This window comes from Clupea harengus, chromosome 23 (assembly GCF_900700415.2).
Source record: "Clupea harengus chromosome 23, Ch_v2.0.2, whole genome shotgun sequence".
Lineage (NCBI taxonomy): Eukaryota > Metazoa > Chordata > Actinopteri > Clupeiformes > Clupeidae > Clupea > Clupea harengus.
This window is the reverse complement of record NC_045174.1, coordinates 122,501-149,736: the sequence shown is the minus strand read 5'-3', so window position 1 is coordinate 149,736 and position 27,236 is coordinate 122,501. Positions and strand designations below refer to the sequence as shown.

Sequence of the window (27,236 nt, the reverse complement as noted above, 5' to 3'; positions counted from 1 at the left end):
TCACACTCACACACACATACACACACACACACACACACACACACACACACACACACACACACACACACACACACACACACACACACACACACACACACACACACACACACACACACACACACACACACACACACACACACACACTCACACCCCATGGTAAAGTAGGGGAAAGGCTGGTGTATGCCAACACACTCCCTCAGGGTATAACACACTGAGGACTAAGGGCTTATCGTCCATGCGATGACCAGCAGGATATGTGCCAGTATCAGTTAATACAGTGCCAGTAAATACTGTGTGTGTCTGTGTGTGTGTGTGTCTGTGTGTGTGTGTCTGTGTGTGTGTGTCTGTGTGTGTGTGTCTCTGTGTGTGTGTGTCTGTGTCTGTGTCTGTGTCTGTGTCTGTGTCTGTGTCTGTGTCTGTGTCTGTGTCTGTGTCTGTGGGCCTGGGCCTGCGTGTGTGGGTGAAAGGGAGAGAGAGAGAGAGAGAGAGAGAACGAGCAAGAGAGCGTGGGGTATGATAGTCCTCCTGTGTGTTTCTCCTGCTTGGCCCAGGACTGCATACTGAAGGGCACTGCTGACTCTGCCACTCTCGGGCCAACTCCTCTCCTCTCCCCTCCCCTCCCCTCCCCACACACTGCTCATTAACATGCATGTACATCACCCCGTACCTCATCTCCTTCAGGCTGCCTTCTGCCTACAGGGGCCTGGACCACGAGCTGCCTGGATGTCTTCATAATATTTCCCTTACTTTTTTAAACAATGCCTTTACAAAAGAGCGAGTCAAGAAGGATACAGTTCCCTTCTCCCAGATGCACTTCTGGCTCGCAGCCGACTGCAGGAAGTCGGGAACTGTGTGGGAAAAGGAACACACGTCGCTTGTGTGCTTCACCTCCTGTTCTTGCGCATGTGTGGGGTGGGGCGGCTCTGATTTATCTGGCCTTGTCTCTGAGGCCATATTCTGCTGACGCAGGGTGTTCTCTCTCCGACTCGCTCTGTCTCCCAGTGGCACTGGTGAGTAATGCTCCCCCGCTCGCCATGGGAGTTTGCGTGAAACGCAGAGGAAATCTGTCACGCTGGACATACATTATCTGCGGAACATCCGAGGAGGCCTGTCAGGAGATTTAGATGGTATTTCCGTAGAACTGGCTGAAATGTGGAGATTGGACGCCTCACATCACTTGGCTTCCACAGTAGGCTCTGTATCGATGTCTTGGCCAGTGTGCGGTATAATGGTGTCCCACGAATGATTTTAACAGCAGTTGGAGTGCTTTGAATTGAGAGAGAGAGAGCCTTTTTATACTGTTCAACAGAGATTTGCTTCTATTCAGTAGGAAGATTAGTACACATAGACCATAGGCATAGACCAGTTTGCAGGATTTGGACAGTAACAAGGTTAATAAATGGGACTGTGCAGAGTCAAATCTAAATGCCCAACGATGTTCAGGGGTCCATTTTCAGCAGCAGGCCATGTGCTGCATTGATCTTGAATGATAACTGACTCATGGCATTATGAAAAGTGTCCTCATTCGTTATTTCGCCACTCTTTAGTAACAGGCAGCCTTCTATCTCAGCCCAATGTGTCATCGGCCAAAGGTCGCGCCCGCTATTGTCCACAGGGTCCAATGCCATCTCTCTTTTTCTCTCTTTTTTGTTGGCTGTAAAGCAGAAGGATTAGCATGCAGATTCAGTTTGATACAGAGTTGTTTTTTTGGCATGACTGTGCACACAGAGTTGCCAAAGCTAAAAGGGGATGAGGATGATCTAAACAGTAACCACAATTGTGCGGTATGAACTCAAAATGAACCCAATGGCATCATATCTCTTTCCCCCCCGGGGTTCCGTAGCTAACCGTGTGTTCTGCTGATGTTTCTCTACAGGGTGGAGAATGCATGCACCAAGCTGGTCCAGGCGGCATCGATGCTGAAGGCCGACCCGTACTCTGTGCCCGCCCGGGACTACCTCATCGACGGCTCGCGGGGCATCTTGTCGGGCACCTCCGACCTTCTTCTGACCTTTGATGAAGCTGAGGTACAGCGCGCGCGCGCGGTTTCCTAGAAGGCTCTGCGTCCAGCTTATCTATGCTAACCAGCACCGCTACTGTTGGGGTTTCATTTCAGTTTTCTCTCTGAAAGCTTCCTTTTTTATTTTCTCTATGACTTTTTATCATCTCTTTTTGTTTTTGTTGTTTGTTTCACTCTTTGGTTTCCTCTTTTTCCCCACAATACATGTCCTCCTCTTTATGTTCCTTGTCCTCTCTTCTTCTCATAGGCCTGCTCCATGTGTAAGCCTTCACCCTTCCTACCCTTCCTCCATTCACTATTGCTCCATTCCTTACTCATGCTTTCTTAACTTCCACCCAACCCCATGCTTCTCTTGGCACTCTTCTCCACCCTTCCCCTGACCTTCCTTCGTCTACTCCCCCACCCCCCCTCCCTCCCCCATCCAGTCTCAGCTACGAGAGGCATCCCATCCGTCTGCCCTGGGACAGGCTGTTTGGATGTGTAGTGCACGTCCTGCGCAGCGTAGCGAAGCCTGAAAAGTGTTTATGTTGCACAGCAGGGGCTTAGGCCCACAGCTGGAGCTAAGTGAGCAAAGGGGGAATGGGGGGGTGGGGTTGCGGAGGAGGAGGAGGAGGGGAGATGAAGGTCAGGGAAAGTCATCTCTGGGGAACATTAGAGCGGGGGGGGGGGGGGGGGGGGGGGGCTGTGGAGGGGTCCATCAAACGAGACTTAGCAGCTCATTAGCCATCCTGGTGGGCCTGCTTCTCTTGTACGCAGGCATGATGGAAATGGCCTTACATCATGATTTGAGAGGGGCGAGCGACTTGAGAAGGGCTTTAACTCTCTAAGGGGCTTTCAGAACCTCTGAGAAGGAGACACTATATATGGTGTGACCTGAGTGTGCTAGTATCTTTTTCACTGCAGGCTTTTGGAGCCACTAAGTGATTCATTTTTCTCTCTTTGATGTTGTAGGTGCGTAAGATCATCCGGGTGTGCAGGGGTATCCTGGAGTATCTCACGGTGGCTGAGGTGGTGGAGTCCATGGAAGATCTGATCACGTACACAAAGAATCTGGGACCAGGTGAGCCCCTGGGTTCTGTCCATAGATTCAGGGTCCCAGGAGTCGTCCGAGTTCCTGGAAGACTCTTTCCTTTAACTTGAAACTTTTATTTGACAGATCAATGTTTCTCTGCTGTTCCCACTAAATCTGACGCAAGATGGATCAGTATGTTGCGTAACTGTACATAGTTGATACAGTCCCGATGATAAAGCTTCAGTTTGCATACTTGTGTCTCAACTAATCAGTTTCAAAATCAAAGCAGATGGGGACAGAATTTGAAGGTACAAAGAATGAAGGATTTTTATTTCCACAGACAATGATATCTCTTTAGCGAAAACAGGTTTATCCAAAGTGACCGTACAGCGATGACACATTTGAACAGTACCTCAGCAGCTGGGGTATTCAGGTCACGAGTCTGTGCCACTGTGTGTGGTTCCCTGTGCACAGTATGTGCATGCATGTACACCTACAGCAGTTGGTATTCAACAGCTCATCTCCGGTCAAGGACGCATAAATGACATATTCCCATGCATGAAGTCACCTCTGCTGTCAGCCACAGTTCCGTCTCTCTGCTTCCAGGCATGACGAAGATGGCGAAGATGATTGACGAGCGCCAACAGGAGCTCACGCACCAGGAGCACCGGGTCATGCTCGTCAACTCCATGAACACCGTCAAGGAGCTGCTGCCCGTCCTCATCTCAGGTAATCACATAACAAGCGTCAAGTATTTTTAGATTGTAAATACTCTGAATACATCATATGGAGCCTACGGTGTATAAATATCACCCATATATTAATGTCACTTTTACCTTGCCTTTACCTGGGCCACAAAATGGAGGGTGTTCTCATTCTGCTACACCATACTACCAAGTATTGGTGTCAGTTGTGTCAATTGAGTGTAAAGCCGTGAATGTCCCAGGAGGGGTGGACCTGGTGTGGTCTTATGTCCTCCATCAGGCTCCATCAGACTCCATCAGGCTCCTAGCTGATCTGAGTCCAAACAGGGTTTTTTAATAGAGTTGTCCTCAAAACCCCTGGCACGTAATGATTGGTATCAGTCTTTCCATGAATGTTATTGACTTGTAAGCATCGGAGGTGGTCCTCCCCAAGGTTGTGTGTGTTCACCATCTGGACGCCATAATAGGAGACAGATGATGATGAATGAGTCAGTGAAACCAGACGGCCAAGTCCATAGGTAGAGCAGAGCTATGATGCTGTGATGGTTCCAAGCCCAAACATTCCTTGAGAAACCTTCACTATGAGGAGAATCATTAAGTCCTAAGGTTGAGGAAAGGCATGGTGGTGTTTTTGGTTTCTGAAACCAAACACAAAAGATAAAGTTGGAAGCGCTCATTCAATGTAGACACAGGACAAAAAGGCTTTAATGCTAAAAGATATCAAGATTTGAGCCTGAGCTGCGCCTCTATGGGAGTACTTCACAGCCTCTAGGCGGTGGAAAGTGAATAATAAAGAAATGCCGTGAAACGAAAGGCTCACCAGTCTTGTGTTCTTTCTTTCTGCGGCTCAGGAATCAAAATCTTTGTGACAACCAAGACCTCGGGCAGCCAGGGCGTGGAGGAGGCGCTTAAGAACCGCAACTTCACCGTCGAGAAGATGAGTGGCGAGATCCACGAGATCATCAGGGTTCTGCAGCTCACCTCCTGGGACGAGGACGCCTGGGCCAACAAGGTATGTGCCTCTGGTCTGCCCACTGCTTCTTGGGTGCACGTGCAAACCCACACAAACCATCACACGATCATCACACACAAAGCCCCTTTATAAGCGCTGGGAAAGGGGAATAATCTTGACCCAGTTACTCCTTTTTTTTCCCCATGAAGTTTCCGGAACATTTCGACTTCTTGGTGCATTAGTGATTGGAAAAACTTGGAATTTCTGGGTCAACAACTAGTTTGATTGCTTACACATTGTATATGTGCTATTTCATACCCTTAACAACTGGTTTGGAGGATGGCTGTCTTAAATTTGAGCCTTAAGTGGGGCGAGAGGATCGAAGAGGTGAAAAGCCTCATCCAAACCCAGATGTTAAGGGTAGAAAGTGAGCGTTGCGACTCCCCACTCTGCACACAAAAGCCTCTGGGCCGTAACGGACTGTGCCTGGTTGGGTTGGCCTCCTCCTGTATGCCTTCACTTAGCTTTCCATGCCAAGAACTTGAACCCAGAGCAACAGTTTCCATTTTTCTATCGCAGTAAAATAGTAATGTCCTCGTGAAAAAGAAAAAAAAAGACAAATTATACTGTTGTTGGAGCTGCTACTGTGCCTCATGGTGTAATGCACTGCTACTAAGGAAACGTATAGCCTGACCACCAGATACAACCTGCTGGCTTTTATAAAACTGGCCTCAACCTCCACTGGCTTCGGGTCCCCTCCTTGCATTGCATGGTTAAGCTTCCTCTTTTCTTTTCTTCCGGTTCGGAGCAGAACTTCTCAAATCCTTCTGATTGTTCGTTTGCTTTTTTAAGTTCTGATTTGGCTCGATTTGTCATGTCTTGTTAAATATTTGTGCTTCTTTTTTTGTTCTTCCTTTTACCTTTTATTTTTTCTATTCTTTTCCTCCCTCCATCCCTCAATCCCTCCCTTCTTCCTCCTCCTCCCCCCCTGTAGAAGGTAAGCGGTACTCTGGAGCATGCATGCTCGCTCTATGTGTGTGTGTCCCTCTCTCTCCCTCTGCTCCTTGTGTCATGCGGTTGCTCATGCGTGCTGTCATGTCGTGTGGTTACCCATGAGCCTTTGAGGCAGAGTGACTGGTGCTGTGTGTTGGAATGAGTCTCTTGGCACAGCATAAGCGACGCCCTGTGGAATGATGATGACCCACTGTTGCCCCTTTGGATTGGCCGAGGGGGAGACGGAAATTAATCAGGATATTTGTTCAGTCTGTCTGTCTTGGTTTTTTGTTTTGTCCCCATATTACAGTTTTATGAATGTGTGTGTGTGTTTGCCATGTTACAAGTTGACAAAAGTGTGTCTTTCCCCTTGTAACATGTAAATGCAAAAAATGTAACACACAAACACTCACACTCTCTTTCTTTCACTCACACACACGCTCACATACACACCTATTCTCTGACACACACACACACACACACACATTCTGAAATAAACTGTACCATTCTGACATAAACTGTACAGCTGAAATAGCTGCATCAGCAGGGAGTCTTTGGCAGTTGGGGGAAGGACACACTAATGGCCCTAATGATTGAAACGGAATCTGTCTTTGCTCACAGTCAGTGAGACAGAGGGACTACAGGGAGCATTCTGCTTTGTTTCCTGGATGCTCTGATCTCTCCATGAAATCTCCTCTCCTAACATAACCCTCATTTCACTAATCCCTCAGTGTTCTGCCCTCACACTCTTGGTGTGTGTCTGTTTGTGTGTGCGTGAGTACTGTACATTGTGTGTGTGTGTGTGTGTGTGTGTGTGTGTGGTGTGTAGAGGGATCTAAGCTCCCCCGTGGGACGTACGTTTTCATCTGAGTTTTACCGTCCGGGCCAATAGGCCCTACAGCTCCACTTGGCTGTTCACCCAGCAGTCTGGCCCTCTCAGCTCCTCTGCTAACCCTCCCACTCTCACCCGCTGTGTGTCTCTCTCTCTATCTCTCTCTGCCTGTCTCTCTCTCCTTCATTCACTCACCCAGTGTCTCTCTCTCTCTGTCTCTCTCTCTCTCTCTCACTCCCTGATTCACTCACCTAGTCTCTCTCTCTCTCTCTCTCTCCCTCATTCACTCACCCAGTCTCTCTCTCTCTCTGCCAGTCTCTCTCCCTCATTCACTCACCCAGTGTCTCTCTCTCTCTCTCTCTCTCTCTCTCCCTCATTCACTCACCCAGTCTCTCTGTCTCTCTCTCTCTCTCTCTCCCTCATTCACTCACCCAGTCTCTCTGTCTCTCTCTCTCTCTCTCTCCCTCATTCACTCACCCAGTGTCTCTCTCTCTGCCACTTATGGAAGATGGCGAAAAACACAAAATGTGTGTTGTATAGTTCTTATTTAGCGTGGTTACCAGTGACGTAATCTTTTGTAAATGTTGTTGTTTTAGTAGCAGTATCTTAGGAAAAATTCACACAGGCGTGTCATTTCCACTCCATACTTAATGAACAAATCATCATACATTTAGTTTCCTCTAAACGTTGCCATATTTAACAGTATTTCATGGAAACACAGCATATGGGCACATTAGCATAAGTCCGTTAGGTGCTGACAAGGACAGACTGTACATCTGTTTGTCTACCAGCATCAGTGTCTTCCCCTTTTGCTCGTCTGTTTGTGGCTTTTAGAGTGTTTTTTTGTTTTGTTTTGTTCAGGCTGGTGGTAGATGGAATCCATCTCATGGTCTATTTCTGTCTTGAATGTTTCTCAGTAGATGTCTCTTGTGTTTGTGTGGTAGACACTCAAGGATGTTTTTTTTTCAAAGCTTGGTCTGTGAGCTACAGGAAGCCCGAGCAGGCATTACAGCGGACCCCACCCTGTCTTTAATCTTGAGGCTGAGATACACGCAAGAGTCTTTGCTTTTCCTCACAAGATGCCTAGATTCAAACATTCATATGAAAGTTTTCATTTCAGCACAAACATTAAATATCTAAATATCAGATTAGAAGACTATACTGGGTATTACAGTATTTAAAAAAATACAGTTTGCCAGTGTCAGATATATAGGGCAGACAGCAGTACAAAAAGAACACAAACACAACGTCAACAGAAGTAATAATCTCAACACGGTTTTGGTCGATTTGCAGTATGACCGGTGAACCCTCTTTTAACGTACTTAAACGGCATCTGGTGTGGAGCCACTTGGCAGCAGATGCCGGTAAAGTGTGGCATATTACGAGAGCAGTCTCTCCGACTGCAGGGCATGTCTAATCTCAGCCATTACAGCCTGCGGGGCCTGCCTGCAGCATGACTCAGCCCGTGGATGGGTGACTCAGATCAGACGCCTGAAAAACCGTGTTACCCTAAAAAGGAAATGGCCATGAAAACCCTCCTTTTTCTTCCCCTCCCTACTTCCTCCTCCTCATCCCCTCTCTACCCCTCCAACACACGCTGGTGTGTTAGAGCTTCAGTTGAAATTCCTGCGATGTTTCAACATGAAAGAAAAGCAATAAATGTTGTCCTGTTTTTGTCTCCGTATGTTTATTGAGTTCAGGGTTAGGTGTAATGAAGGAGAGAGGAGTCTCACAACAAGAGAGAGAGCTTGATTTGGCCTTTGCTGGTGCATGGTGTTTGTTCGTGTTGCGTACATTGTAAATTCTGCTCCTAACACGCATCTGTTGGTGTGACCGGCACCTGCTGTGAACTTTATTGTCATTTTTATGGCAATGAAGGTATCATCCAATGTGTCAACTGACCTGAAGTGTGTGTGTGCCACTTCGTGCTAAATCGAGCTCTGTGCGACCGCCTGGCCTGTATGAGTTAGGAGACATTGTGTTCAACAAATCAATGCAGTAACAATATTAATTTCATCTTTTTTATTCTCTTTAACCTTATGAATGTACCCTTACCCAACGAAGGACACCGAGGCCATGAAGAGAGCGCTGGCACTCATAGACTCCAAAATGAACCAGGCCAAGAACTGGCTGCGAGACCCCAGTGCCCAACCAGGTAAGGCAACCGTGCCATGACCCACTAATGTAGTCTAATACGTTAGTCCAAGCTAGAACAGTGTGCTACTGTAGCTCAACTGGTAGAGGAAGGTGCTAAAAGCAGCAAGATCAATGGGGTATGAAACCCAGGGAGTACACATACTGATGGAAATTCACAACCGCAATGTATCGTAAGCTACTTTGGTTAAAATCGTCAGCTAAATGAATAAACTGATCACTGATTCAATCCTTTCCATACCTGTGCATTGAGTCCTGCTGCTGTGTGTGTGTGTGTGTGTGTGTGTGTGTGTGTGTGTGTGTGTGTGTGTGTGTGTGTGTGTGTGTGTGTGTGTGTGTGTGTGTGTGTGTGTGTGTGTGTGTGTGTGTGTGTGTGTGTGTGACCTCAGGCGATCCGGGTGAGCAGGCCATTCGGCAGATCCTGGATGAGGCAGGGAAGGTGGGGGAGCTGTGTGCTGGCAAGGAGCGCAGGGACATCGAGGGCACATCCAAGGCCCTGGGCCACATGACCGACCAGGTGTCTGAAATGCGGACAAGGTAAGAACCACCAGTGCCCTCTTCCAATTTCTGATATCCACACCGTGCGTTATGACTATAATCACTGATACCCACACCGTGCGTTATGACATATCACTGATACCCACACCGTGCGTTATGACATATCACTGATATCCACACCGTGCGTTATGACTTATCACTGATATCCACACCGTGCGTTATGACTATAATCACTGATACCCACACCGTGCATTATGACTTATCACTGATATCCACACCGTGCATTATGACTATTATCACTGATATTGATTAATATTAATTAGGAACGTACTGCAATCTTAACATCTTGAATAAGTGATGTATTTTTAGCTGGTTTTAATGCTGAATCAATCTAACAGGAAATGCACAGCTGTCGTTCGACTGATCATCGGATCTCTGACTCATTATCATGTGCCGTAGGTCTTGAAACGCATTGATTCAGTGCTGTCCTAGAATAGGATGCTATGCATTTCTTGGAACAGCAGCATCAATATATCTTGTCCGTCGTGAGAGTCGGAGCAGACTTCAGAAGCAATCTGATTACGGGAGATTACTGTTCAGAAGGAGGGAAAGCGATATCCCACAGATCTAGAGTCTCGACTGAAACTGCGGTCTGGTCGATGAAATGCAGCTGTCTCGGGTTATTTTTAATCCACTCTAACCTCCTTCTTGAGCCTCTCTGGGCGGTGGGCTTGGGTTGTTTCCCTCAGAGGGGGGGGAAGAAAAATCTGTGAAAAGAGAAAAGATATTTTTAGCATATTCCTTACATGCCACATAAGTGAACTCTTGGCTTGTTCTTGGGGCTCTGAAAAACAGAATGGTGCCTGTAAAAGGATCAGCTGATGTTTTCACGTTAAGCTAGGCATTGCTTAAAAGGTTGCTCAAGTTGGTTAAAAAATTCCAGCGGAACAGTATTACTGAATCACTGTCTAAATAATGGCATTATTTTTTGAGTGGCCACATATTTGAATTGATATCAAAATGCTTTGGCATTGAAGCTTTGTCATTTAAAGGGGGCCTATTATGCTTTTCTGGTTTTTATCTTTCCCTTAGTGTGTTGTATAGCTTTTTTGTGCATGTAAACAGTCTGCAAAGTTACAAAGCCCAAAGTACGCGCCAGAGGGAGGAGGCAGAAACCCCTTTTCTCAGCTGCCTGAAACGCCTCGTTGGAATTCCAGCCCTTTTCCTCTGTTACATGATGATGCAATCGCATAACACAATCCTTATTGCCCACCTAGATGACCAATCAGAGTACACTGGGCTCATTGGGAGGTGGGGTTTAAAGACACAGGAGTTCTAACAGAACGTTTCAGAGAGAGGGTGAATAGAGAGAAACAATTATTTATCTGTTTTTGGAACATTGAATCATGAGCATAATAGGACCTCTTTTAGTCACAACTTGTCCAAATTGACTTGTGTCTCAAGAAAGATTTCCATTTTAAAGAACTAATTTGAAGTAATGACCTACACATAATTAGCGCCTCGCTGCATGCACTGGACCACTTCTGATTGGTGCGTTCTCCTAGGGGTCAAGGGGCGAGCCCTGTGGCCATGCAGAAGGCTCAGCAGGTGGGCCAGGGGCTGGACATGCTGGCGGGGAAGGTGGAGAACGCCGCCCGCAAGCTGGAGGCCATGACCAACTCCAAGCAGGCCATTGCCAAGAAGATTGATGCTGCTCAGGTTGGTACCCCCACTGCACACACAAGTATGAAGACGCACACAAACACACAACTATTAGCATCCACCCTCCTCTCTCTCACACGTACGCACACACACACAAGCAATAATATACACCCCCACCCTGACACACACACACACACACACACACACCCCCCACCCTGACACACACACACACCCCCACCCTGACACACACACACGCACACACACACACACAGCTGAGAGGCATATACCTTCTGCATTTGCAATGCAAATTCAATGACACCATCCCCTGAACTTTACCCTAGCATATTTGACCATGCACAGATAGGGAATTCATCCATTCTGCCCCGCGTCTGCACAGTATGTTATTCATTTATCAGACAGACATGGGGCTTTAGGCACCTAGTGAACACAGCGGAGATTCCCCGTGCACCAGTGGAGCTATGTGAGCTAATTACATGAATGTAAACTAGTGGATGCCTGCAAAAATGTTATGCCTTTGACCTTGGCCCCTGCAGAACTGGCTTGCAGACCCCAATGCAGGGCCTGAGGGGGAGGAGCACATCAGGTCTCTGTTGGCCGAGGCCCGGAAGATCGCCGACCTCTGCGAAGACCCCAAGGAGAGGGACGACATCCTGCGCTCCATGGGAGAGATCGCCGCTCTGACTGCCAAGCTCTCCGAGCTCAAGAAACAGTACGTAGCAGACGAGCGTGCTCAAATCTGCAAACTGTGCTTAATCTGGATTAATCTTCTCTTTTTACGCCCGCTTAGTCATTTGCTGTTGGTTTGTGTTCACTTTGCACTTTGTCTATCCCTTCCAATCGCAGTATGAATCCAGTGCATGTATAACGACTCACTGGAGGCTGTACTATAGTCTTGGTAGATCTTTCTGATACATTCTCATTTCGTTTGGCACCATCTTAATACTGTATGTTTGCACAGGTGAAAATAAGCAGTACAAACAACAAATGCAGACGGCTTACTGCATGTTAATTAAATGAGATTAGCTCTCATGTTAGTGGTGCTGTGGATACCATAAACATATCACATAGTTTATTACCCTGCATTCAGCCAGCTTTACAGCAGCCTCTCCATCCTTTGGCAGTAGGTATTTGCTTTACGTGTGTGCATTTTGTTTATGCTTTTAAATCACAGTATATAGTGCGTCAATATATGTGCTTTCTATATAGAATTGATTATCCTCTCTCTCTCCCTTCCTACCTCTCTCTCTCTCTCCCTCTCTCTCTCTCTCTCCCTTCCTACCTCTCTCTCTCTCTCTCTCCTTTCATACCTCTCTCTCTCTCTCTCTCCCTCTCTCTCTCTCCCTCTCCCTTCCTACCTCTCTCTCTCTCTCTCCCTTCATACCTCTCTCTCTCTCTCTCTTTCTCTCCCTCTCTCTCCCTTCCTACCTCTCTCTCTCTCTCTCCCTTCATACCTCTCTCTCTCTCTCTCTCTCTCTCTCTACCCACGCTCAGAGGTAAAGGAGACACTCCAGAAGCCAGGGCTTTGGCCAAGCAGATCGCCACGGCGCTGCAGAACATGCAGTCCAAGACCAACAAGGCGGTGGCCAACAGCCGGCCGGCCAAAGCTGCCGTGCACCTGGAGGGGAAGATCGAGCAGGCCCAGCACTGGATCGACAACCCCACCCTGGATGACAGCGGCGTGGGTGAGTCCCCTATCCCATCCCTCATTCCTTTTTCCATTCCTCTTTAGTGGAGAAATACACAAACACACACACACACACACACACACACACACAGAGACAAAGACACACAAACACTCTCTGTATCTCTGTCACTCGCGTGCTGTGTGAACATGTCTGCCGGGGTTTCTTTCCACCATACATTCCACCAGGGCGCTCCAAACCTTATAATTTTCTCCCCACTTGGCTTGTTTCGGAGCTCAAAATCCCACACGTGTTATTGTTTCCAAGGAACAGTTGCATACAAGTTTTGTTTTCCTCTCGCTCTATAAATGCGCTTGCCCGCGCTTACCTCCTTTTATGTGTCATCATCCACAAAAAATTACCACAGCAAACATTTTGCAAAAGCCAGTCAAGCCAACCCTGTATTGCACAACACATGCTAGTAGACCACAAGCACCTCCCTGGCAGACAAAACGCTGTCTTACAAGAATGCATAGTGCAGCCCAGGCATAGTAGAGTGTCAACGCAACCGTCTCAACAACTCGTGAGAACTTCTTTTTCCTTTGTTCATGTCTTCACCTTAGGCCAAGTAGCTATCCCTGGTCTCGTCACAGAGAGAGTCCAACTGTGCAGTGCATAAAATAGAACAGTAATGGCAGACCACTGTCTCTCAACCTTGTCTCGTACGCAAACCTTGCATCTCTCTCGTTCATTTTCCCGACCACAGGCCAAGCTGCCATTCGCGGCCTGGTCGCCGAGGGCCGTCGCCTGGCCAACGTGTTGCAGGGGCCGCAGCGGCACGAGCTGCTGGGGAAGTGCGAGCAGGTGGAGCAGCTGATGGCTCAGCTGGCCGACCTGGCCGCCCGGGGCGAGGGAGACTCTCCGCAGGCGCGCGCCATCGCCCAGCAGCTGCAGGAGGCGCTCAAGGTGAGGAATGCCATGGTGGTCACACACACACCATGACCACAACATGACCACAGGCATGTCACACGCATGATGTCACACGTGTTATTTATTGAGGATTGTCATGTTGAACACGTCAGGACCACTCAGCTGACAACCCCCCTGCCCCCTGGATCTTATTCTCACTGTTAGGACATGTGGACTAAGGGGTTTTTCCCCAATCTGTCTTTCAATTCTTGTCAGTTCTCACTGCAAATGACTTAAGACACTGATTATTGTCTCAGTGGAAGTTTACAGGGCATGACTTACAAATTAGGCATCGGAACCCAAACTAAACAACAGAACTAAAAGGAGGATTGTCATGTTGAACCTTTCACACTTTCAGAGTATTAGCTGTCATCTCCGTAGTGAGGGGAAGTGTTGTGAACGCCTTCAGTATAATGCAGGAGCAGTGGAAACTCCTTAGAAAATAATTGAGAGTGGAGCTCTTGCAAGCTCCATGCGCTCACCATTTTAGCTATCTGAGGAAACAGGGGACCAAGCGTCAGACGGTGGCTAGGACACCTCCGCCCATCTACGATGATGATAATAATCATGACTTCCTGTGTTTACTTCCTTTGCCGGTTTGACAAAACAATTTCAGAAGGAACTCGCTGCTTGACAGTTGGACTTTTGCTGTTATAGTAGTCCTTGTTACTTTTTTTTTCTCAGAACTCGTGAGTGTGTTTAAAGCAGCAGTGAGGAGTTTGGGTTGAAAACTACGGGAGCTCTTCCTAAAAGGCATGCAGGAACCTTGCAAACAAAATCAACAGCCCAGTTGACACTAATACAATCTTGCTAACATGTTAAGTGGTGTCTTTTGGTGATCTAATTGGTAATGTTCTGCTGTGAAAAGCTGAAAGAAAGTGGTGTTCTGGCCCGAAACACAGAACTGCATAGTGCATATCCTGGATGGCTAATGGGAACGACATTTGTGTTTTATCTGACCATCACATGACCATATACTATCATCATCAAAATGAATTTGAAGATGATGCCAAAACTAGTTACCCATGAAATATGCCTCAAACAGTGGCAAATTGTTGCAGTGTTGCCTTGAGGCTTTTATTTTTTTAGGGCAGTGAATCATTTCTACCACTCCTGTTTTAGCTCATGCGTGCAGACACACAAAGACACGTATGTGTACATAAATAAACATGACACAAGAATGACGCATAGACGATGTTAAGCTCAAAATGACTAATCCTGACACTTTCAGCACGTAAAAATCTCTGTGTTAGATGGATGTCCAAGTTCTCAGCGAAAGTAACACTTCTGTGTTGCAGTGTTGGTCTAATGCACACACCTTTGACACGCATTCAATGGGTTCCCACGGTATACTTTCATGGTCAGGACAAGAGGAGAGCTCCCCCTACTGATAGTCCTATGCACACCAACCTCTGACATGGCCTTTTACAGAAGCTTAGTGCTAGGCAGAGAAAGCAGCAACTTATAAAACACGATAAGATGGAATGGTAAAATACCAGTGCAGAATCGCCATGTTATTTATTGCGCTGTATGACTGGTGTGTTTGGCTAGCGTTGGCTATTGAACTCATTTGGACGGTTAAGTTTGGCTTCTGAACTTTGATGTTTTTGCTGCAGGACCTGAAGGGGAATATGCAAGAGGCTATGACTCAGGAGGTGTCAGACATTTTCAGCGACACCACCACTCCCATTAAGCTCCTGGCGGTGGCTGCCACTGCTCCACACGATGCTCCCAACAGGGAAGCGGTAAGAGTTAAAACACACACACACACACACACACTCCCTGTCTGTCTTCCACTCTCGCTCACACAACTAAATCATTTCTCACACACACTCATACTCTCTCTCTCTCTCTCTCTCTCTCTCTCACACACTCACACACACACACACACACACACACACACACACACACACACTCACTCTGTCTCTCTCTTAACTCATGTTCGTATACACGTGTTGCATATTATTTGTTCACATAGCAGTTGACATCTGTTTTAGTGCTCTGTGCCATCTATAATTTCTTCAGAAGTAATGTGTTTATCTCATTTTGTAATGGTAAACAGACCAAAACATCCAATATCCCCGTGAACATCACAGACAGCATTCTCATCCAAAACACCTCCCTCCTCAGGTGTTCGATGACCGGGCTGCAAACTTCCAGAGCCATGCCAACCGCCTGGGCGCCACGGCTGAGAAGGCTGCAGCTGTGGGCACTGCCAATAAGACCACGGTGGAGGGAATCCAGGCAGCGGTGAAGTCTGCCAGGGATCTGACTCCTCAGGTGAGAAAGTGTAACGTTAGCCAGCAGGCACACACACACACACACACACACACACACAGACACACACACACACACACACACACACACACACACACAGAGACACACACACACACAGAGACACACACACACACAGAGACACACACACACACACACACACACAGAGACACACACACACACACAGAGACACACACACACACAGAGACACACACACACAGAGACACACACACACACACACACACACACACACAGAGACACACACACACAGAGACACACACACACAGAGACACACACACACAGAGACACACACACACACAGAGACACACAGAGACACACACAGACACACACACACACACACACACACACACACAGTGAGTAAACCTCCCTCACCGGCACATACAGGCCTGGTGCAGTGCTGTGCAGTGAGTAAACCTCCCTCACCGGCACATACAGGCACTCATGGGTTTTAGTCTCCTAGCACCTCCGCCCGCCATGTCCAAGGTTGTGAGTTTGAGTCTGGTGCTGTGCTGTGCTGTGCTGTGCTGTGCTGTTACTGTGCTGTTACTGTGCTGTGCTGTGTTGTGTTGTGTTGTGCTGTGCTGTGCGCTGTGCTGTGCTGTGCTGTGCTGCGCTGTGCTGTGGGGGAGTGCTGTGCTGTGCTGTGCTGTGATGTGCGCTATGTGCTGTGCTGTGCGGTGCGGTGCGGTGCGGTGCTGTGCTGTGCTGTGCGGTGCTGTGCTGTGCTGTAGGATCACACCTGTGCTGTGCGGTGCTGTGCTGTGCTGTGCTGTGCTGTGCTGTCTCTGTGCTGTGCTGTGCCTTGCTGTGCAGTGCCTTGCTGTGCAGTGCGGTGCCGTGCTATGCTACACAGTGCAGGTTACAGAAGCCGTGTGAATGCAGAGCCTGGTTGAGTACACATGGTGCTGTAATACTATAATACTTTACCCCAAGGTGGCAAGTTCAGCTTTAGAAAGTGAGACCCATTCTACTGTGTTTGGTTTTTGCTGCACCAAGTCCGCTGATTGATCACTGATCACTACCTCATTATGGAAGTTAAGAATAGTTTTTTTGCTGTCTTACTGTGTGTGGGGTACTGTGCTCGTCCGCAACCCCTTATTGATCGATATTTTGCTAATGACCCTGAAAGGTCTGTATAAAATGTGATTTTACAGTTGGGGAAATGCCTTAGTGTTTGCAGGGAGTTCTTTTAGTGTTAGTGTTAGTGCTGCTCTGTTTGCAGGAAATTCATATTATATTGCATTTGTTTTCTCTCTCTCTAAAGGTGGTGTCTGCTGCTCGAATCTTGCTGAAGAACCCTGGAAACCAGGCAGCATATGAGCACTTTGAGACCATGAAGAACCAGTGGATTGATAATGTGGAAAAGTTGACTGGTAAGAAAAAAAAGTCATATTTAGTTTTATTGTGTGTGTGTGTGTGTATCTAGTGTGTATATTGAGAAATCAATGATGTAATTACCTATAGTTTGCTTATTACTTACAGATTCTCTCCTGTAAACTACAGATTTCCAATATAACCATCAAGGCCATACAAATTGACTGTCAGCTTGAAAGGCATGCATGTTACTTGTGTAGCGCGTAAAGTGTGAAGGGACTTTTATTTTGAAACAGGGATTGAGAAGAAGGCGCAAAGAGGTAGAAAGTGTTAGGGTGTTTATTTGGCGAGGGAGCCAGCGACTAGGTCAGCCGGTCAGTAGTCAGAGGTGTGCGGCCCGTTGGGTTAGATGCAAGCTTGTGAATTCAACTAAGCTCAGTGTCAAGTGTGCATTGGATGTCCCAAGATATTTGATTATATTCATTACATATGCACTAACACAAATAAAATAATAAAACACAGGCTGCGCTAATAATTGCGTTATTTAAAAAAAAAAAAAAAAAATTATAAATTGAGTGCGTTTGACAGCACCACTTATAGCGTATATTGTCTCTCATGAAAGCACATGGGAGGTGAGAGAAGAGCTTGCATGAGATGGACAGGATTATTGACCTCTACTTGGCCTCTTCCCAGGTCTGGTTGATGAGGCTATTGACACCAAATCCCTGCTGGATGCCTCTGAGGACGCCATTAAGAAGGACCTGGAGAAGTGCCAAGTCGCCATGGGCAACCACCAGCCTCAGATGCTGGTTGCCGGGGCGACGAGCATCGCCAGGCGCGCCAACCGGATCCTCCTGGTGGCCAAGCGGGAGGTGGAGAACTCTGAGGACCCCAAGTTCAGGGCGAAGGTGAAGGCGGCCTCGGACGAACTCAGCCAGACCATTTCCCCTATGGTCATGGATGCCAAAGCAGTGGCTGCCAACATCCAGGATCAAGGTTTGGACATTTCCAGCCACTAAGTCCGTTTTTCTTCGGTGTATCATTTATAGTTCCTGGCTACAAGGGGTTTGGATCGAGAGAGAGAAAAAAAACCCAGTAATTCTATACAGAACAGTGACATCATTTTGTAATAACCAGTCTTTGCCTCCCAGTCTTTAAAAGTTAGGAAAGTATGTTTCTCATAAAAAAAATGAGCAGAACATTTTTATTTTCTAACTTGGGAGAGACATTTGTCAAACTAGGACAGTCAATTCATTTTAAATTTAAAATGAAAAAAGTTCAATTCATTTATTTAAGACCGTATGAATATTCAAGGTGATGGGCGTTCTTACAGAGTTTTTCATGCTGGTCGTTATGTCCCAAATTTCTTTGTGTTTGCCAGGCCTACAGAAAGGTTTCCTGGACTCTGGCTACAAGATTCTGAGTGCCGTGGCCAAGGTGAGGGAGGCCTTCCAGCCACAGGAGCCGGACTTCCCTCCTCCTCCTCCCGATCTGGATCAGCTCCACGTAAGTCCTCATGCCCCTGTCCTAACATTCCCAAAGCATGACCCACGCAGATTGAGATTACTTGTTTTTATTGAGTGGATCCACAGACAGCACTAATGGTTTCGTTTAGGCTTCCTCAAGTCAACCTAAATACTCATTCATGAGTTTGTCATTTGTCATTAATGCAATGGATTCTTTTGTCTGGTAACTGATTAAGAACTGGTGGTTAACACATTTCACTAAAACTTTACGAAAAGTATTCAAGCAAGTATGTTATGGAGTGAAATACATTCATAAATAGTTTTCACTGGTCTTCTAATCAACTTTTTCTGACTGAATATTTGTACCGCAGATCAACGACGAGGCTGCCCCACCCAAGCCCCCGCTGCCCGAGGGTGAGGTACCGCCCCCCAGACCCCCTCCCCCAGATGAGAAGGACGAGGAGTTCCCCGAACAGAAGCCCGGCGTGGTGGTGAGCGAGCCCATGATGGTGGCCGCCAGGCAGCTCCACGACGAGGCCTGCAAGTGGTCCAGCAAGGTGAGAGGTCAAGTCATCCTGCATTCTACTAAATCTGGAGTCTAGTACCTTTATTTTACTACATCTTCCCTATGGTCTAAAGGTTGGGTGAAAAGAAAATAATCAAACAACATGTATAGAAGAACACAATATATTTCAAAATTCCATAAAATATATAGCATCACCGAGATTTCAGCGTTTCAAAAAATCGAAAGTTATGTCTACATGTTTTTCATTTAAATATGGACAGTTGTGAAATGACAGACGTATCCATAACCTGTCCATCACTCGCAGGGTAACGACATCATTGGTGCAGCTAAGCGTATGGCCTTGCTGATGGCAGAGCTGTCCCGGCTTGTGCGTGGTGGCAGTGGCAACAAGCGAGCCCTCATTCAGTGTGCCAAAGACATCGCCAAGGCCTCCGACGAGGTCACCAGGTTGGCCAAAGAAGTGGCCAAGCAGTGCACAGACAAGCGAATCAGGACCAACCTACTTCAGGCAAGTAAACGTGGGCCTCCCAATAACACTTCCTGTTTGACGTGGGACATTACAAACAGCATCGGGGAACCGCATCATCATATAGTTTCATTGTTTGTAGAAAAGACTGTACATTAGTGTGCTGTGTGGGGAGTCCTTACAGCAAAGCATCTAGGACTGGCGCGCAGTACTGTGGAAATGTAACCGCGGTCATTGATGTAGCTGTGAGAAATGGCATTGAAATCTGGATCTGGAATATGCTTCAGAATCACACTCTTGCATTGTGTATAGTGGCCTTGTGAGTTACCTGCTGTTTATGTCCACAGGTGTGCGAGCGTATTCCCACCATCAGCACCCAGCTGAAGATCCTCTCCACGGTCAAAGCCACCATGTTGGGGCGCACCAACATCAGTGAGGAGGAGTCTGAGCAGGTGGGGTTTTTTATTTCTCTCTGTTTGTCCCTTTTTTGTTCCCTTACTCCAATATGTTGCCACCACCACAATACTCAATTGAACAGCTATAAAAATCCAGTTTTCATTGAGTGCAAATCCTTTATCCTTTGTTTTGCTATGTTTAACTGTAGTATTGACAGTGTGTGGTTTTGCAAGGCAGCATACGCGTAGAGATAAGAGAAGAAACAAATGATGTGTATCAGCTTGCTCAGAGCATGAGTAAAGCAAAAACATTTTATGCCGTTGAGTATCCATCGCTGTTCCGGTTATATCATTAAGAATGAAGAGCTAATGATTGTTTGTACCACTTGGAAAAGGGTCACAAATCTATCGTCTAAATGGGCTTGTCTTTCCCTTCCTCAGGCTACAGAAATGTTGGTGCACAACGCCCAGAATCTGATGCAGTCCGTGAAGGAGACTGTGAGGGAGGCAGAGGCCGCCTCCATCAAGATCCGGACAGATGCTGGCTTCACTCTTCACTGGATCCGGAAGACCCCCTGGTACCAGTAGAGGAGCAGCCAACACCAAGTCCTCTGCTCCAAGTCCAGTCTCTCTCAGTGAGAGAGCTGCCCTCAGTTCAACACACAGCTGTAACAAAGTCCTCAAATATGGACAGTTATAGCCGGGTCGTAAAGTTCACTGAAAACATTGCTTTCACTTTTTGTATGGGTGTCATTTGTTAACAATTGTTCCTTTTCCCACTGGTAACTTTTTCAGTTTTCAAGAGCTATCTTAGTGGAATGTAAAATAAGGGACACTCCAATGCGACTGGGTAATTCATTTTGTACTGTGTAAAAATACAATGTTGTTGAATTTTTGAGAAGAATCCCGAATATATATTTTGAGTGGAGGTTTTCATTTTGGTATTACATATAGATGGTTATTTTCTGTTTCACTTTGTGAGAGGTTGAAACTTTAGGATCTTTACAATTTTTTTCAGTTTTTTGGGGGACATTTTTTAATATCTTTATACTGGTTATATATTACATTTTTGTGTACTGAAGAATCTCACCCTTTTTGCCTGGACAACCATCTTAATTCACAGAGTGTTTGCAAAAACTATAGCCTATATATTTAGTTTGACAGAAAATGTATTCACTGATATTGTAGTTTACACCATACTATACAACAAGAAACACTGCTCTCACATTCACAATGCATTATGATGGTGAAATAGGGAAAGATCTCAAACTGTGTGCTTTAGTTATTCCACGTGTTTTCTTGGCCGTAGGCATATATGACGATGTCAGGAATTACCAAAGATTTATTACTGTTTTTGTTTTGTTTGTTTAGACTATTTTTGTTTGTGTTTGAGCAATGTGCAAAGGGCTAAATTCTTGAAAGTAATGAATATTAACTGTTTGACACAAGTAGTAGGCTATACATTAGCATTACAACCTCAGAATGTCACTCAAATTCCCTGTGATCCCCAGACTGAAATGTGAGATTTTTGATAATAAGGTGCAGTAAGATCACAATCATTGAAATTAATCTTATTGGTCAATGCTTAGAACAGGTGCTTAGTCTTTTTTTTTTTAAAGCTGAAACTAATCTGTATTCATTTTTCCACACAAACAGTGACCAAGTGTCTCCTCACAGAGACTTTGCTAGACGAAGTTTGCCATCCTAACCCAGTTCAGTGACTAGAAAATACACTAAGGTTCCTTATGATGTGTGTGTGCATATTTATAAGAAGACAAGCTCAGGCTTCACTTCCTTTTGAGGTTTTACTTTTAAGTAAATGAATGTAAATATCACAACATTCGTAGAATCCCTCGAAACCATCTAATGTGCCTTGAAATAAATATTAAGGACTTTTATCAGCAACTAATGTTGTCTTCTTTACCATTCTGAACACTTAACTTGTCTCATCGGTCTGCACCACGGTCTCATCAATTTTCACCATTTTTATCAACTGTATGGATTCTTGAAATCTTGTTTCCCTTAAGTTAAAGATGTCGATAGTGCAATAACATAACTGTTGTAGGGCTACTTGAAAAAATGAAGTGAGGAAAACAACATTAGGCTTTGTTTGAAATGCCACACTGGTGTACTACATAGGCTACTGCGCACCGGCCCAGTATACACCGTGTGCTGCAGACTACTACCCACCCTACAGTACAGGCCTAGTATACACACTACTACCCACCCTACAGTACAGGCCTAGTATACACTGTGTACTGCACACTACTACCCACCCTACAGTACAGGCCTAGTATACACTGTGTACTGCACACTACTACCCACCCTATTCAGTACAGGCCTAGTATGCAAGTGTGAGATGTAGGGCATGTAGGGTGCTATAGTCACATGACCAAAACATTCTACAAGCTTTTACCTCGGAGTTGTTGTCAGGGGGGGAGCCTTCTTGGTATGTACAGAATTATGATTATTGTATTAAACATGTCTTGCCTTTTCAGTTTGATATCCTCAAACTTAGCATTCAGACTGGACCAACTCTGGGAAGGGGGTGAGGGGCTGACCATCAACTGCATATACTCTATATGATATACAGTCATTATATTGATTTGATTCTATACACATGGCTCTATAGTTATTGGGCTTGATCTTTAATAAAGATTCGTTCGCGCCTGCTAGTTTGTTTGATCACGTGACCGTGGTGCACTTAGCTGTACGCTAGCTTCGCCCTATGCAGAAAGTGCTAACATTACGGTGTTGAATGGAAAGCGGTGAGGCATCAGGCGAATAAAAATCGTGCAGCACTTTGGCCCAGTGCACCATATAAAAGACCAGTCGAATACGGCAAATGAGTCAAGTTTTGAGGGCAAATGCTACACTGCTCCCCATTATGGCTGTCGCCGGCGAACCACAAGCAAAGAAAGTGGGAGAGACGCTGAGGTAACAATTGTTTATGGGGTCTGCATTCGGTGCCACCTGTAATATTGTATCTTCGTAATAGTTACTTGAAGGAACTGCATGCAAGTGAAAGATAGCTGCTATCACCTTCCCAACATTAGCTTCACCAGCGTTATGCAAGGTTCTTGTAACATAAGTAGTAGCGAATTTATGTACATTATCCAGTATTGGTCTAATGAGAGCGTTGCAGACGCAGGCATTTTATATAAATACTAATACAAATGTCGTGAGAGTCAAGCAGTGTACTGTATATTGTAAGTTAGTTTGTAACGAACCGTGTATGATGCTCGAGTAGCTGGTATCACGCAGCTGGCTAGTTAACCTACTCTTGACGGCTGGCTAACGTTAATCAGGGCTGCTCAACCTAAATTCATGTATGTTGTTGAATCGCCCTTCAATATGCACTAACGCCAATAGTACTGCCAGCAGTGGTAGCTGTGACATTTGACGTTAATGCAAGTTTAGGATGCCCAGTTCATCTTGGTGGATGCAATGGGCCCCAAAATCGAAAAGCTAGCCTTCAGCAAAAGCTCGAGGTAAGTTCTATCATTGAATGAAAATGTTTTCGGTTTTGAGGTTGGTGTGTGCTTTGAACGGAATGCCTCTTGACAATGATTAAATGGCCACATGAGTGCAATGTAAAAGCCTTTCCAGTGAGAATGCATAGCACATGCGAAACGACTGTCACGTGTTTTGGCTGTCAAAACGGCATGTAAATGAGCATTGTGTCTGAATACCTTTCGGTTTGATGGATAGACAGCTACAAGCCACTTCATAACCCAGAAACCGGCTGATTCCTGCGCCACGGTGACTGACGTTACAATAATCATCACGATTGAACAAGCATTTTGAAGGCAAATGTGTATTTCCATTTAGAACCAAAATAGACGATGCGTTTTCAACCAACCATATTCCTGGAGAAAAGCACATGTGCCTCCCACTCCTGCATGTAACCAATCAGTTTTGCAAACAGTTGTGGGGGTTCCGGTTTCAGCAAAATTAGACAACCTAAACGCACGCTGCCTCTACTGGGTGTTGGGTGAGAGATTTTAACAAACGTGAACCCGTGAAGCCACAGTTTGTCAACAGGTTGCACTTAGAGCTCCGATATCAACAGTCATGCCAGCTTCCAGGTAAGCAGATATTGGATGTATGAGAGAAACCCTTTCGTATAGAATGGCGGAAAGCGCACTCAAATGTAGTTTGTCACATAAGTGCTTCTGTAATGGTCTTGAGTTGGAGCCTATGCATAAAAGAGAATCCGTTACATAATCATCTGTTCATTATACTTTTGTTATCAGTGCTAGGACATTTTAAGATTTCTAATACTACTGTACTGTCTTATGTTATCACAATGCTCCTTTGCCTTGGTCCAGCGATGAGAGGAAGGTATTTCTGTAAGTGGCTTTGGATCTGGTGGTGGTTTTTGGCTTTGCAGTGGTCTTGCATCCCTTGTGTCTGTTCTTCATGCCTCAGTGGTTGCGATACGCATACAGTAGTCCCATGGCTGGAGGGTGTGATGCGCATTGATTTGCACACAGAGCATTGATGTGATGAGCCTGTTGCAGACTTCCAACATGGGTGCAAATTAAAGACTTGGGGTTTTTGTGTGTGCATAATATCTGGTTTGGTGTTTCAGTTCCTTTTCTGTCTAGCCTGATTTTGTTTTGGTTTAGCAAGAGATCCTTTTCTGTAGCTTGTTGATCAGTGACTCAATCCCTTTTTGAAATCTGAAAATGATCACTAGACTGTAGGGGGGAAAAAAACACACACAGGCAACACACCTGTCTGTTTAATAAGGTACCCTGATTCATAACCAAAGTAATGAAACCAGTTTATTTAAATATTTGGTGTGTTTTCACAGATGTGTGTTAACGTGTGTGTGTGTGTGTGTGTGTGTGTGTGTGTGTGTGTGTGTGTATTGCATGTGACTAGCTGAGTGTCCATTACCACTCACAGCCTGCCTGCTCTTCTTGTCTGCCATTTTTATGTGCACATGGCACAGCTCTGTGCACATGGCCTGAGCACTCTGACTGAAGGCCTCTGTTAGTGCTGGAGGGAAATGAAATGAAATGATGATGTCCTTGTTATAAAGTTCACCAGTTATGAAGTGTTGAGTGTTCACTTTTGTATGGAACTAAATCAAAGTGTCTGTTTATATGTGCTTACTGTTCTGTGTGTGTGTGTGTGTGTGTGTGTGTGTGTGTGTGTGTGTGTGTGTGTGTGTGTGTGTGTGTGTGTGTGTGTGTGTGGTGAGTGAAGGGAATGCCATGAAAGGTGATTCCATGTTAATGCTGTGTGTGCATCTCTCTGTCATGCTTACAGCCAGAATGCCCTGTTTGGGATGGGGAACCCTTTGCTGGACATCTCTGCAGTAGTGGACAAGGACTTCTTGGACAAGTAAGTTCAATGACCCGGCCAGAACCTGTGAGGGCCAGTGAAATAAGGAATGCTGTGTGCATTTACAGCACGTGTGGCATACAGAGAAGATTGTGTTCCTCACCAAACTTTGACCTTCTCAGGCTGAATCTTGTCTGTCTTCCATCATGAAAAGCCATATGCTTGTAATTTACACCCAACACATGCTAGATGGTAGATAGACCATGAGCAATGAATGACAAGCCTAACAGATGAATGTGTGTTTTGGACAGGTATGGTCTGAAGCCTAACGACCAGATACTGGCAGAAGACAAGCACAAACAACTGTGAGTAAAGTGTCAAGAAACCAGTCACCACCTCCCCATTCTCACCTCTCAAAATGACCAGAAAGCATTCTTCTTTACCAACTCTTTAATGCCATGTATTCCCCCCTCAATTCCCCCCCATGTGTTCACATCTGTTAACCTAACTGTCAGGTGTAAATTGAGGCACAATATTATGTGTTTAATAGTTATACTCTTCAGCCAACAATAAGAGGTTCAGACAAAATTAGAACTGAATGTGCGCATCAGAGCCAGTTATTAAAGTAACACTATGCAACAATTTGACACTTTTTGAGATCTGGTTTTATAGGCAACTAGTTTAGGTACCATCCTCAAATTCATTTTGATAGCATATGGTCATGTGAAGGACAGATAAACACCTGTGTCTTCCCCACTTGCGAGCCAGGATATGCCCCATGTATTTCTGTGTAACGTGCTGGTACACCCTGCAAAAATGGAAGAAAAGCTTTCACACGCATGACATTGTCAGCTATACTGCCAAAAGACACCAGGTAGTGTGTTGGCAAGCTTCTATCAGTGTCAGCTGGGCTGTTGGTGGTGTTTGCAAGGTTTTTGCATGCCTTTTAGGTAGTTAGCTTACTAGTTTTGGAACAGAACTCCGTATTGCTGCTTTAAATAGCCACAGGTTCATTAAGTTGAGCTATGTAGCTCCTAGAAGAAGCTATACTATGTAATGTCTATGAATCAGTGTACAGTGCTTCTTGGGCGTCCACGTGGTCGTGCTGGAGTAGTAGCCAGGAATAGTGCGCTCCCCTGGGGTGAGTAAGTGGCCCCTGTAACGAGGCAGCTGCCTGGCTCACATATGACTATCCTGCCTGGCACACCCACATTTCCGCCATGCCACATCTGTCGCAGAGACGCTCCGATCACTGCTCAAGCCTTCTGCTCCCCTCTCATGTGTCTCATTCATAGCTGCAGGGACTAACTGAATGTGAGCCTTGCTCTTTCTGTGTATTTCAGTAGGTTTATTTTGTCACCTCATCATACTATACTGATTATTCATCATTTTATTGTACAGCTCCGCAGACTGTTGCAATGAATAGATTGGGCCAACCCAATGTTCGGCGGTCCGATATTTCTTTATAGCAGTGGACTTTCATAGCGTTCTGCAAGTAGGCCGTTCACCTTTATTAATTAATTGTAGCTTGAAGTCAGTAAGTAATACATTGCTACGCAACACCTGAAACTTTAGCATGAAGAACTATGTTTTTCTCAGCAAAAGCCACGAAACGGCAAAAAAAATCACTTGATGTTTTGGGGGAATGTGGTTTCGGCAAGTAATCGTATAATAAGCGGGATAATGTATAGTCCGCCATTCAGCATCTTAAAATAAATCCCTTCAGGACGAAATAACGGATACCACCACGCTGTTCATCCTGTCGGGGTTTATGTTACGATACTGACTGAGGATGTACAGTATATTACGCTGGTAGGCACATTATACCGATGAAGGTATCACGTTACTAGCTGTGTAGTGATTGTACTCTGAGTGCCAGCTGCAACATGCTGGGATCACTGGCCGAGACACTAAACTAAAAAGTTACAGTGTTTTTTTGCGCTTGGGTTATCTAAACTATCTGTACAGATCTTCTGCGTCTCCCATTTTAGTACAGTGCCTTTGCAAGTACCACCTCTAAGACATCTGTGCATTGTCTTT

At 45.8% G+C, this 27,236-nt stretch overlaps 2 protein-coding genes across 4 annotated transcripts in view; both read left to right on the top strand.

Moving 5' to 3' along the window:
- Nucleotides 1–1,847: 1,847 nt before the first annotated feature.
- Nucleotides 1,848–21,806, top strand: vclb (vinculin b). The gene is made up of 19 exons (XM_042703237.1): nucleotides 1,848–2,027; nucleotides 2,972–3,080; nucleotides 3,639–3,761; nucleotides 4,588–4,748; nucleotides 8,578–8,668; nucleotides 9,057–9,204; nucleotides 10,731–10,884; nucleotides 11,382–11,557; nucleotides 12,340–12,530; nucleotides 13,237–13,436; nucleotides 15,056–15,184; nucleotides 15,570–15,719; nucleotides 16,999–17,107; nucleotides 17,742–18,044; nucleotides 18,430–18,554; nucleotides 18,886–19,071; nucleotides 19,345–19,548; nucleotides 19,854–19,958; nucleotides 20,343–21,806. The coding sequence occupies exons 1-19, from the start codon at nucleotides 1,863–1,865 to the stop codon at nucleotides 20,487–20,489; spliced, it is 2,976 nt and encodes a 991-aa protein (XP_042559171.1). The 5' UTR covers nucleotides 1,848–1,862; the 3' UTR covers nucleotides 20,490–21,806.
- Nucleotides 21,807–22,524: 718 nt separating this feature from the next.
- LOC105912902 (adenosine kinase-like) overlaps nucleotides 22,525–27,236 on the top strand; it is a 125,975-nt gene continuing 121,263 nt past the window's right edge. The window contains exons 1-4 of one of the 3 annotated variants that reach the window (XM_031560926.2): nucleotides 22,862–23,989; nucleotides 24,233–24,253; nucleotides 25,182–25,256; nucleotides 25,508–25,561. In XM_031560926.2, coding sequence (XP_031416786.2) covers nucleotides 23,976–23,989; nucleotides 24,233–24,253; nucleotides 25,182–25,256; nucleotides 25,508–25,561 — 164 coding nt within the window. In that variant the 5' untranslated portion in view covers nucleotides 22,862–23,975. Of the gene's footprint in view, nucleotides 22,839–22,861; nucleotides 23,990–24,232; nucleotides 24,254–25,181; nucleotides 25,257–25,507; nucleotides 25,562–27,236 lie in introns of those variants that run through there. The other 2 variants (XM_042703238.1, XM_042703239.1) reach the window with 2 other exon arrangements.